General features: G+C 39.0%; 2 protein-coding genes across 2 annotated transcripts in view; one reads left to right on the top strand and one right to left on the bottom strand.

Annotated features, from left to right (window-relative positions):
- The window catches only part of ctnna1 (catenin (cadherin-associated protein), alpha 1), a 114,900-nt gene that overhangs the window by 47,702 nt on the left and 53,762 nt on the right, over window positions 1-13,436 (bottom strand). The gene's annotated exons all lie outside the window — the stretch shown is intronic.
- On the top strand, window positions 6,381-12,080 carry lrrtm2 (leucine rich repeat transmembrane neuronal 2). Its single transcript, XM_079630075.1, has 2 exons — window positions 6,381-7,040; window positions 7,620-12,080. The coding sequence occupies exons 1-2, from the start codon at window positions 7,037-7,039 to the stop codon at window positions 9,242-9,244; spliced, it is 1,629 nt and encodes a 542-aa protein (XP_079486201.1). The 5' UTR covers window positions 6,381-7,036; the 3' UTR covers window positions 9,245-12,080.

The raw sequence follows: 13,436 nt of genomic DNA, 5'->3' as shown, positions 1-13,436 counted from the left end.
GTAGTAAAACAGCACGAGTCATTTGAATGGTTATTACCCCCTGTGGCAAACATTTCATTCTTGATAACTTTGTAGGGGTTGTGTTTCCTTTACCCCCCTTTGGCGATTGTTCCGTATGACTAACGTGACTTGAGTTACTGTCAGGAGGAACCCACCAACATTCTTTCACAGATACATTTTTCATCTAAAAAAATCCAGAGATTTGCCTGTCTCTTTCTTGAGCTGGGCTTAAGTAGTCCGTGAAATAATTCATGACACAAATAGCTCTCCTGCAGTGCAAGTACAAAAAAAAGGATCGAGGGGAAGGCACGCTTAAAGATTAGTTAAAATGCGACAGATGCTTTTGAACTGGTGTCCGATTATTCCAGCCCCAAACATCAAGGATTAAAATGTAAGCAAGGTACTAACATCTTCAAATAAACCCCATTATGTGATGGGACAGACAGCCTTTAACAATACACAAAGTTCACCGGAAGGTAAGCACGATGAGTAAACCTGGTCAAGTAGAGTTCACAAGTTATCCAACACAATGATAGGCAATTGATGTCTGAGATAAATCTGAGCAATTTCCACACTTTAGAAGGCGTTCTCTTCTCCAGCGCTCCCAGTCAAGTCGGCTAGTATGGGAGAGCGGATCTCACTCACATGCCCCAGACAAATTGCTCATGTGCAGTGGGTAGGTAAATCTCCAGCACAGGGAAAAGCCTGGGGGAAGGCCGTCACAGGGGCACAAGCAGCAAAAGCATGACAGTCAATGAAATATGGCAGTGTCACTGGCAGTTCAGCCCCCATTTACCCTCACCTCATTGGGTGGTACACGGTAGGAGGCAAGTGAACGCCATTGGACTTAATACCCTCCTGATTTTGTGCCGTCGGATAAAAGCACTTTAGAACAACGTAGACTGTCGCATGTAATGGTGAGGGACTGTCAATTCGAAATCTCTAACCTGTAGGTGAGTTGGAGTAGAACAAAAATGTCCCACATTAGTTTGGATAGTACTTTCATTCACAACATAACTAAGAAAACAACGGATATTACCGGTAGCTATATGATCGCATGTTTCTGCCCAAAGGGTGAAATGACTTGGATCGCTCAATATTGATTTTTCTTTGAGCAGCACCACTTAATTGGGCAGTCATTTGATTCCTCACACAAGTTTCTGTGGTGTTTTCACACATAGTTAATGATGGTCAGCTAGAGCCGTGCTTGCAGCATGAACAAATCTCCCCACAGATTGGTAAAAAAAATTAAAATAATAAAAAAAAGAAACATCCTCCTCAGCAGATACATCCCCTAAGGGTAGATTACACACCAGTAGGCAAAGAATCTGTAAAAAAGTAATATGAACTATGGAAGAAAAAAAACACAAACAAATAAATCATACGCAAAAAAAAATTGTCCAGGTCATTTTATAAAGTGACCACCCCAAAAAAAGGAACACAGATGTTCAAATTAAGCACAGTAGGTAAAATGGCACGAAAGCTATTTTAGCTCGACCTATTCTCACCGTGTGCACAGGAGAAACAAAATATAACTGGGGATGTTCCAAACTACACAGTTGCAAAATTAACTAGTTGGTAGCTTATCTGAATGAAGAAAGCTTTGTATAAATAGGCTGGTTTAGTCACGTTCACTAGATAACTATGGCATATAGAATACATTAAGTAATTGGAAAAAAAAGTTTAACTTTTTAGCTTGAAATCAGGTCCTGAATACAACACTCATACAGTGAGATTCTGGAAAAAAACGTATGCAGTGTGTAATGCAAAAACTCCAACAGACAAAACAATTACACATAACAGGAATTATTTTTCACAGCAGGCGATTTGACATCCGGCAATAATTGTCTTGAAATGTATTGAAAGTGGAGAATGTGTTCCAAAAGCAGTGCATTGATGGCTGTGTCTGCGTCATTGTAAAGGGTAAAGGGGACATGTTTAGAAAATGTCTTGAAGAGTCAGAAAACAAAACAGTTGAGTTTATATGAAAATTAATGAAACCATATTTGTATATACACACACACATATATATATATATATATATATATATATATATATATATATATATATATATATATATATATATATATATATATATCACACACACGTGTATATATATATATACGTGTGTGTGTGTGTGTGTGTGTGTGTGTGTGTGTGTGTGTGTGTGTGTGTGTGTGTGTGTGTGTGTGTGTGTGTGTGTGTGTGTGTGTGTGTGTGTGTGTGTGTGTGTGTGTGTGTATATATATTACACACACGCTAGGGGTGTGTAACGATAACCCTCATGTCACTATTCGATATATAATCACAATACTGAACTCAAGATACGATATTATTGCTATACTCCAAGACATGATAAAAGGTTAAAAGGTGTGAAAATATATTGTTACATCTCTAATATACACAAACAGTACCAGTCAAAAGTTTGGAAACAAGGTTTTTACTTTATTGTATGTTTTTGAAAGTAGTCTCAGTCTAACCCAGGCTGAATCAAGGCTTCTAAAAAAAAATCTATGACTGAGTTTTTACTGTATTTTTGATCAAATAAACGTTTCTCAACGTTAACGCATGCAATACATTTTTGTCCAGTTTAACGAGTGCCAAAGGCAGCATCCATTTTTCGGTCATCCTTTGGCTAGTGTTACATTATATGATCATGCTTTTCTTCATGCAAATGCTTTTAAACCATTCAAGCCTAAAAAGACAAAAGAAACCATGCGCCAGAATAGAGTTCTCTTTCGCACTTGAACGAACACCACACAATTATGCTAAAATGTCTGTTTGATAGAGTATATCCTCATAAAAGCAGTCTTAAACGAGTTAAAGTCTTAGATTAACGTGAAGAGTTGTGAGAAAATAAGGCGCGTGTTAGCAGCTCTCTGTCAGCAGCTGCTGGTCTTAAAGTGACAGCAGCCACAAATTCTGTTTGTCAGTAAAGTTAATCAAAGAACAAAACTAACAGAGAAAATTACTCCCTAATCTTGACTAAAGAACTTTAGTAGCTTTGATAAGGATTAGTCTATATTTATTTTATAATTTATGCAGTGCAGACTGTTTGATAACCATTCATTTTCTGTAGGCTATATGTCCTACCTGTTAGACAGGTAGGAAGGGAAAAGGTAAATATGACATTTACGATGGGTTTATGTGAGGATTGTTTAAGTAAATGTTAAAAAATGTATAGCTTTCAATTACACTGTAATGTTAAATGGCTAGAATTAACGTTTAAAATTTGGGGGGGGAAATACATTTCATGAGACAACAGTAGCTGTATTAATATCAGGGATACTGGCCTTCATTCATAAAAAGAAGCCATTAAACAAGTATTTATTATATAAGTATCTAAATTAAAAATTCACAGTCAAGAATTTAGGAGCACCTTGTGATCAATGACAGAAATTAACCTTCACATTATGAGGCGATATTTTACTCTTTAAAATGACTTGCCGGGGCTTTTTTTTTTACCTTTGTAAGGGCATTTTTTATAACCTTTGTAGGGGGCATTTTTTATAACCTTATTAATGCATCATCTTAAATGTCAAATTCATACTTCATATTTATATTTATAAATTGAGATTTAATCGAATAATAAGCATAATCAGGAATTTTTGATACTGATTTAATTTGATTGGTAACTTATTTACCAATCAAATTAAATCAGTATCAAAAATTCATCTTTGCACTGCAGAGGTGGCATAGAAGAACAAAAACATTTTAGACATATTTACAGACTGTATTTACAGGGCACCTATTATGGAATTTTGAAATTTACCTTTCATGTAGTGTGTAACATAGATCTAAGTGAACAAAAACATCCTGCAAAGTTTGAAATATGAAAGTGCACCGTATATAAAGTTATTGTCTTTCAAAATTAAGAGTCGACTCGGAGTCATTTTTATGAATCGTTAGAAGACCGAAGCTTTTTCTCTGACTAGATGACGTCAACTTGTCAAGTTATTTGAATACGATACGCCCACTTATTGCGCTCCAAGGCCAGGGAAAACATCATGGTGACGAGACGCTGTGTTCTGAAGTGCGGCTCAAAAGCAAACTTTTTTCATCTGCCCAAGGAGGAGCATTTGAAGACTAAGTGGCTACAATTCACTATACCACAGAAGTATAGTCCGAGCTTTGTGCTTTGTTCGCGTCATTTTGAAGACGATTGCTTATTAAATGCAATCAAACTTGGATTCGCGAGCTGGCTGATATTGAAGGAAGGTTCAGTTCCAAGTGTATTTGCATCAGCTTCCTCCTCCGTATCACAACCTGTAAGTGTTATTAATAATTTTTGCTTTTATATTTTATGTAGCATGCTTAATAATTATTTTGTTTGTTGTGTAAGCACCGTTTAGCTTCTAGGTCTTCAATGACAATTGTATTGAGATATGTGAAGTGTTTGTCGTTGTTTTCGGAGTTGTCTAAAGAATAGAGTAATACCTCGTAGTAACGTAACTGCATTTTTTTTTTTTGTAAAAACGTTATGTTTATGCATCGGATTGTTTGCTAATGCAAACAAAGACTGATTGTGCTTTTACAATATGAACTCTGGGCTATGCTCGCTAACATAACATTAAATTCTTTATCTTATTTTTCGTTTTTTACTACAAACTATAAAGCAGTGGACTATAATCATTATTATAATACAATTTAATTGATAAAAGCATCATTGCACTCCGTGTTAAAAATAAGTATTATCTCTGTAAACACTGCTGGGTCATCTGATCAATCAACGCAGATTAGCGTCGCGCAAAGGAGGGGTTTGAAAAACGAGTCGTTGAACGAATCATTTGGGAGTCGGTGAGCAAATCAGGTAAAAATAAATGCATATTATACGAAAACAAGTGTTTTTTGTCATTGCATGCATGTAAAACTGTTGTTGGGGACTCCCACAACAACATTAGGAACATTTTAAATGTCATAATAGGTGCCCTTTAATGAGGCTCAGACGTGGCATGAATGCATTAAATTCGTGATGATGTTATGATATGAATGTTATGAATAGAAGATTTTGTATATACAAATATTAAATTGTTTAAATAACTGAAATTATACTTTAGAAAAGAAACACACCACCAGTAGGGGATGGCAAGTCACTGTCTTTGTCACGGAATCATTCAGTCAATCGATTCAACCAAACAGCTGTATTTTTGAATGGGTCATTGAATCATTGACTCACTAGATTCGTTTGAAAAAGCAGATTCATTCATAAACTAAACATAGACATGAGATTCACAGCGGTTCAGCTGTGATTTTGTTTGGAACTATTTTCGTTCTCAAACACACGTTTTCTGATCACGCTCTCCAAAGTGCAAACACAAATACGCACTGGCGCTTTTCAAAATCTGTTTGGCTGAGGGTGCACCCCATTGAACCGGGCCTGATCGGGTCAGTCGAACTGGTGCTCCTAAATACTTTATTCACACGCAGTAATTTTCAGTCGCAAACTGAAGATCCCATATATTATATATATATTCTATCGTGTGTGTGTGTGTGTGTGTGTGTGTGTGTGTTATATCACACACACACAATGATATAATATTAAATACACATTATCCATTTCCACTCTCATCCACATTTAGCCAGTAAGCTCGATAGGCTGTCATCAAACAAGGCTTTGTTTCATAAGGAGGAACAGTCTGATTTCCATTACATTAAGTTCAGCAAACACATGAAAAAAATCTGCCAAATGGAGGAGCTGAGAAAAATGCAGACAACAGCTAAGTTGTGCATGTCTTATGTTTAGTGAAATCTCCAGTGGGGTTATGCAGTATCAATGCTCTTTTAAGTCCAGCATTCAGATTCTGTCCCCACAACTGCAGATCGACAGGAGTATAAAAGGTCTCTGTGACGTTGGTTTGCTTGTGACGCGTTCGGTGTAGAAAACCTGAACGACCGAACGAAAGTGAGAGAGAAGGGAAGGGCCAATCTGATTGCAAGTCATCGTATATCAAATTAAATATCAGCTTCCTGAGCCAACCTAATTATATTGTAAATTCATTCATCAACATTTAATTGAAGTAAAAACAAAAACAAACTAAATAATTTGAAATCTCTTGTTTTAATTTACAGCTACAAAGAGGTGAAACGCCTAACAAAAACAAGGCACTATAACACACATATACATGTATATAAACACACACAAAATATACAACCTGAGCAGACAGGAAAGAGACGAAGAGATTTAATGTAATTGTTAATTTCGGCTGTGAACTGCCGCAACACGTTGCAGTTATCATATTCTGACTGTGACGAACCAGAGGAAAAAAAGTAAGGGAGGGGGAGGGTGCGTTGAATCAAACGCCAAAGCACTGTGCAAGTGTGCAAGGCGGAAAGTGAGCGAGCTAGGGAGCGAACCAAAGCGCGCATGAGAGAGGGAGAGGGAGAGAGAGAAACTGCACTGATGATCGACGCCAGCCTGCCACCACTCTGTAGCAGTGAGTGGCTGCAACAAAAGCACAGAATAACATCTCGGCTCCTCTCCTCTGCTTTTCCCCTCACTGCATTTCCCTTCCTCGGTGCCGAGAGCTCCACACAACACAGCAGAGCCACACGGAACCTCCGTCGCAAGTGCAGCCTCTGCCTGCCATCAACAAGTTAGGGATAAAGGACATTGAGTACTGAAAGAGGAATGCGTGATCTTCAATTAACCAATTGAGCTGACATCATTGCGGTGGAAAAGGAAAGAGGCAGCTAAGGGACGGAGGGATCTGCTCAGCGGTGCTGCTTTGGATGCAAATCAACTTTAAATTTAAGGATTCTTGGAAGGCAAATAATGCTTATCTTTTCTTAATCTGGGAATTGAATAGAAGGACTGAAAAAAAGGAGAGACCAAAAAAGAGAAAACCGCATCCCAGGACATGGAATTCCTGAATTTGGTTCAACTGGGGGGGCTCAGCACATCTTTATTTCTAAAGAGCTTGATTCCTCTTGTATTTACCCAAAAGGTTTTTTTCCCTTTGGATTTCTCTTCCATCTGGCTGCTCCAAAAGTCTGCGGAAAAAGACAGTTGAATGCAGCCTCCGATGTACACAAAAGAATGGGTAAGTTAGCCCTTTTATTCACAGAGTCTGGACCTGAATAGGCAATGTACTGAATAGGAGGGGGGACAGTGGCTGTCAGGGTCTCTAGAAACATCTATATACTTAAATGCTGCTTTCCTTTTCTTTCCCATATGCTTGTAATATTTAATAAGTGGTCCTTTCCAGGAGAGGGAAAAAAGCCAACTTATAAGCCACTTAAATTACTGCAAAAAAAATAAAAATGGAAAATGAAGGCATATTCAGTTGGGGTGGGGGGAGATAAAACATCCTAGAAAAAAAAAAAAAAAAAAAAGACGAGTTAAAAACTAAGGAGCCGCAAATAAAATGTTAATATTGCAATACTGCAATCCAAACATATGGATGGATCATTTCTGCATTAAAATGACTTAAGCATAACTATTAGGTGCAATTCATTGAACATTCATTTAAATGTTAATTTAAAATTCTTGGATCAACAAGCAGATTGCTTTGGCTGTTGACAAATACAAAAGAGAGCGTGCAAGAAAAATGTTTCTGTGTACTGCAGAGATTAGATTTCCCTCCCCCCCAGTTTATTTTCTTATCTTTAAACCCACCCAGGTTTCCATTCAAGGTGGCCATTGGTGGGACAAGCACCAGCGGCACTTTGTGTGATCAGCATGCTACTGTGCCTCCCTCCTGTGTCATGCACAACCTGCCCCCAGAAATGCCGATGTGAAGACCTGCAGTTTTACTGCGACACACAGGGGCTCCTGGCGCCCCCAGACGGTGTGGATAAAGGGGCCCTTGGACTTTCGCTTAGACACAACAGCATCAGCGAGCTCAGCTCAGACCAGTTCTTTGGCTTCACCCAGCTTACTTGGCTTCATCTGGACCACAACCAAATAACCACAGTGCATGAGGATGCCTTCCAGGGGCTGTACAAGCTCAAGGACCTTAACCTGAGCTCAAACCGCATCACCAAGCTGCCAAACACAACCTTCATCCACCTCATCAACCTGCAGATTTTGGATCTTTCCTTCAACCAGATGATTGCTCTGGAGCCGGAGCTCTTTCACGGGCTCCGGAAACTTCAGATCCTTCACCTGCGGTCAAACTCCCTGCGCACGACACCTGTGCGGGCCTTCTGGGACTGCCGGAGCCTGGAATACCTTGGCCTGAGCAACAACCGGCTCCGTAGCCTGGCCCGGAACGGCTTTGCCGGGTTAATTAAGCTCCGGGAGCTCCATTTGGAACATAATCACTTGACCAAGATTAACTTGGCACACTTCCCTCGTCTGGTCGCCCTCCAGTTCCTTTATCTACAATGGAACAAGATCAACAATTTAACTTGCACCATGGAATGGAAATGGACAACTCTGGAGAAACTGGATCTCACTGGGAACGAGATACGTGTACTCACCCCCGACGTGTTCGAGACTTTGCCCAGCCTCAAGATCTTGCTGCTGGATAACAACAAACTGACCAGCCTCGATACCCAAACCATGGATATGTGGAAGTCCCTAACTGTGATCGGGTTGTCGAGCAACCTTTGGGAATGTACCAAACGGATCTGCAATTTGGCCACTTGGCTGAGCACCTTTAAGGGTCGATGGGAACATTCTATCCTCTGCCATAGTCCCGAGTACTCACAGGGTGAGGAAATACTGGATGCAGTTTACGGATTCCAACTTTGCCAAAATTTCTCGGCCCCGGTCATACTGACCAGTACCAGTACGGATGCCATGCTCCCAGAGATCACAAGCTCCCTGTTTGGAAATATGCAGACACCTACGCAAGACTTCTACGCAGAGGATTTTGGGAGCTTTACGATTGTCACTACTACTACCACCACCACCCAACCCCCACGCACTGCCCTTGCTACTACCATGACGGTGGAGGGGGCAGATGTTACAGAGGACTACTCTGCTTTGGACAACACGGTGCTGACCCAGAGGGTCATCATTGGCACCATGGCTCTGTTGTTTTCATTCTTTCTCATTATTTTTGTAGTGTACATATCACGAAAATGTTGTCCTCCCACTCTGAGGCGGATCCGCCATTGCACGGCCATTCAGAACCGGCGACAGATGAGGACCCAGCAGAGGCAGCCAATGGCGGACCTGGCTACACAGGTCCCCTATAACGAGTACGATCCCAGTCACGAGGAGGGTGCACTTGTGATCATCAATGGCTATGGGCAGTGCAAATGTCAGCAACTGCCTTACAAAGAGTGTGAAGTATAAACTATTTATTCTTGCAGTTTATGGGTTTAACCATTCGTCCATTTCAAAAGATACAGGGTTTGCTTTTGGACATTTTTTGTTCCCTTTTCAGTTTGTATGAAGAAAGTTTCTTTGAAATTGTTTGCTTTGGAAATCTATGAAAGCTTGAGATACCTGGGATGAATTTGAAAAGAAATATAGAGAAATCCACAAGTTTATTTTTGTAATACAAATGCAAAGGTTCATATCTAGCTGGGGCAATCAATCTCAGCAGAGGAAGGTTGGATGCGTCACTGCATCACCAGTTTGTGTACTATGTATTCTGCAGCACAGAGGAGATGAGAAATCTATAGCCAAACCGCCTGGAACCCTGTGCTCCAGAAAACAGTTTATAAAATGACATATCTTCTGATAAATTGTGAAATTTTATTACATGGGAAAATAGTTACATATGCTGAGCAGTGCAAATTTAAAAGAATAAAAAAAAAAAGACTGTGCACATTAGCAACACTATAGAGCTCACTCACATATTCACTTTTGGGGAGAGGAAACAAAACATACACAAATCAGATGGATACAAAGCATAATTTTGAACTCACCTATTCTAAATTGAGAACAAATACGGTTACAAATTGAGCCACATAATGAAATTTAGATTTGAACAGGGAATTCAATCAACTCACGTTACTTGACTTTCTCATGTGGCAGAAATGATCCTTTCACTTTCGAGTCTTAAATTCAAACTAATGAGAACACTTAACAGCCTTCTTGTTTCTGTATTTGGTTAAATTCAATAAACTCTTTCCAGTTCCTTGAAATCTTAAAGCCTAGCACTTTGTGCGAAAAGGTTAATGTTCATTGTCCAATATGGTTCTAACAAAATGCCCAAATAAGCTCCCTCTATTACAACTTCAGCAGGGATTTACTAAATGTTAAACAGAGGTGAATGCTCAATTATCATTGTGCATATATTCTTACATAAGATTGCTTAAAACACTGACATCCTCACTGTGACAGAACAATGCTGCTTAGATCAGTGCATCATTAATTAATGCTAGAGACCATCAAAGAAAGCTAGATGAGGCAAACACCAGCGAGAATAACTTTCTAGTGAGAAGGGTAGGGAAAAGAAAAGGAATGCAGAGGACACTGACAATTGTCTCCTAAAAATAAATGTGCATGCTTTGTGTCGCACTGTTCGAATGCAGCAAAGACCATAATCATACCTGACAGCTTCAACATTGAGTCAATTAAGCCCTGGGAAAACAAATCTAATGTTCTGTCACCCAAAACCTCTGCCCTGAATGTTTCAGCCTCCTCGGCCAGTACAAAATCAGTTCATGAGATCTGCAGCCTTCATGGAAATAAGAGTTATTATTTCATAGCCTTGCTCCTTTTAGTCCATAAATACAAAAAAGCCTTTTTTTTCTTCTTTTTTTTGTCTGTGTAAGAAATATCCAGAGGTTCATACCAAGGACACAAAAGAAACCGAAACAGAGAAAAAAGCTGAATTAAAGCATAGCGCAGCTCTCAGGAGAGCATGCAGAAGACAGCAGGAGGCTGGGTCAGGAGACATTTGTATGCAGCACTGAGAGGACAGACATTAGCATCAAACTAAAGAAGCTGCTTCTGCAGTAACTTAGCTCTTTGTGTTGAAATCAAGAGATGGGGGCAGGGATGCACAGGGGGGTAAAGGAAGCACAAACACCAGTTAGCATCTAATTGAAGTCAATGAGCATCTTAGGAGCCACCGAGTGAGGCTGAAAACCATTAGAGGAAAAAAAGAACTGCATGACAAAACAGTGAATGACAACACCCTGGGCAAGATCTGGAAAGCACTGAACGCCACACTAGTCAAGCCACAATTATTGCCTCAATGCATAAATAATATTAGTCATCAAGCAATAGAGCTTAAGAGAAACCTGCTTTAGTCATATCCTGGCAGGAGGTTTTGGTGTAAAGCTCAAAATCAGAAAATTGGCATCTATATCAAAGCTTTTCTGGTCACCTACCTAATGGTACTAGGGGAAAAAAAACTAGTAACTATCCAATACTGAAATTAGGCATGCCGAAGAGACAAAAGTTGTCCTCTAGAGGGTGCTGTAAAATACCATGAATGAGAAATGACTGAAAAACTTATTTTCTCTAACTCCAACCCAGTAAAAGACAACTTTATGTTGGTAAAAACAAATAGCATAGAAAGGGAATGCAGATCTGTGTAGCTGATCTTTTCTGTGCATCCAGAGGTGTAGCTGGGTTCCTGCATTCCAAAAAATATTTTTTTTTAAAATGCTGTTTGACTAAATTAAAACTACAGCCAACATTTACTGAGCTAAGAACATCCACCAATGGGGTTGCTTTGTTTTGGTTTTAGCTAAGCTTTGCGCATTCCTCAAAAATCCTTGCATGTTTAAAGAAAACATTACCTGCCATGCACATTAGCACCATTACAAAAAAGACAAAACCCCTCATATCCTGATCTGATCGTTTAGGCGTGTGTGATGGGGAAGTACGACCTTCTAATGAAATTCTGACAAACTGTTTAAACTATCAGCTTATTAGCAAATCACAAAAATCACTGAACATGAATCCATTTGCACTCCTGTAAACTTTTTTTTTTGAGGGGGGAGTCCTGCTGCTCACTCTGGCCAAAACAGTCCCTTCAAATCATAACCCAGAAACTTCTTTGTGCAAAAATGAATGCTTTTCACCCTCCTCTTCCCAAAACCCAGATTTTTCCTTTTGTATTGTAATATGTACTATTTCATATCTGTATAGTGGGTAAAGATGTGGCCAACTGAAAAGATCTTTTTTTCCTTAAGACGTATATTTTTAAATAAAAATGTTACAATTTATAAATGTTGTTGGTCTAATATGCTCTTTGGGTACATGAAGTCATACTTGTATACTGTTGGTTCCTTTAAAATATCTTCTACACAAAGGATTGTAGAAACGTTATCATGTATCAAACGTGCTGAATACAGAGATGGCTGAAAGCCTTTTAAGAACGGTGCACTAAGGGTATTCGGTCTAAGCTTCAGGCAAGGTGCCCTTCTGAAGTAAATGGCTTCTGATATCATTAACATTATCATAACCCTGCACTCACCTGCCCTTCTAAACTGAGATAACAACCTGCCTGAATAACTGGTATCAAGTGCAACAACACAACAGAGATTCCACTATAGCATGTTTTGATCAGCTTAAAAATGCTAAATTATAAACATGAGATGATTGACATTGTTTGAAAATGATCATCTAGCTTACTGATTATTGATTTAAATATGATCTAAATAGTGGTAGGTAGGAGGACGTTGGCAGAAAAGCATCTAAAAAGTTTTGTGGGAGAATTATGGGACCATTACTTCTCTCATGTGAGGTGCCGCATATATATCTGTCTGGACAGGTTTTTCCTTCTCTATTCCTCTGAGATTCTTCAGTAAGCAGAGAACGTAAAATGGTGCTGATGCATGACACTGCCAGTGGGAAATTACTGAGGTCTCAGGCGCTCTAGAAATACTGTTCCAAATATAAAATGAAAAGAAAATGAAAGTTAGTCACTCTGAACCCACATTACTGATTTTCATCCGAAAATTATAATAATTAATAATGTAAAATCTAAGCTTTGGCCAAAAAGAGGAAGAATCGTGGCCATACAGAAAATGCACAAAAATTGAAAACAAACCATAAAAATAAGTTTCAATTTTTTTTTGCAATATATAAAATAAATTCAAACGTAGGTATATTATAAAGCCAAGAGTGAGACCAGTGATTTCCTCAATAAAACTGCAGCTGTAGCCTCTGTGGAGGTGGCAGCGAGCATATGCCACAGTAGCTACACGCCTGTGTTATATACTGTGCAATGCACAAGTACTGCAGGGCAAGCTGGAAGAAAACCAATTTCCAGTGCAGAATATAGGGGACCAAAAACATAAATAAAACTCCGACTGTTACTGTATGCCTAACCTTGTGAGACTAATACATCAGGCACTGTGAATATCAGCTTTTATGTAGCCATTTTAAATGCTTTTTCTATAAATAATACATTCAGCCACTTCAACAACAATGATATTGCGCGTGTCATCCATGATTTCTGCCTGACAGTTTATAGATTTAAAATCATTTGTAAATCTCAAGATCGTATAACCCAGAGGATAGAATTGTTTTTAATGATTTTACTGCAGGAGTAAGGTAAACGAGAGAAGCGATTGGTTGA

This window comes from Phoxinus phoxinus (genome assembly GCF_949152265.1).
Source record: "Phoxinus phoxinus genome assembly, chromosome: 12".
In the NCBI taxonomy this organism is placed as follows: Eukaryota; Metazoa; Chordata; class Actinopteri; order Cypriniformes; family Leuciscidae; genus Phoxinus; species Phoxinus phoxinus.
Note: the sequence above shows the minus strand (reverse complement) of the source record. Positions and strands in the feature narration are given on the sequence as shown.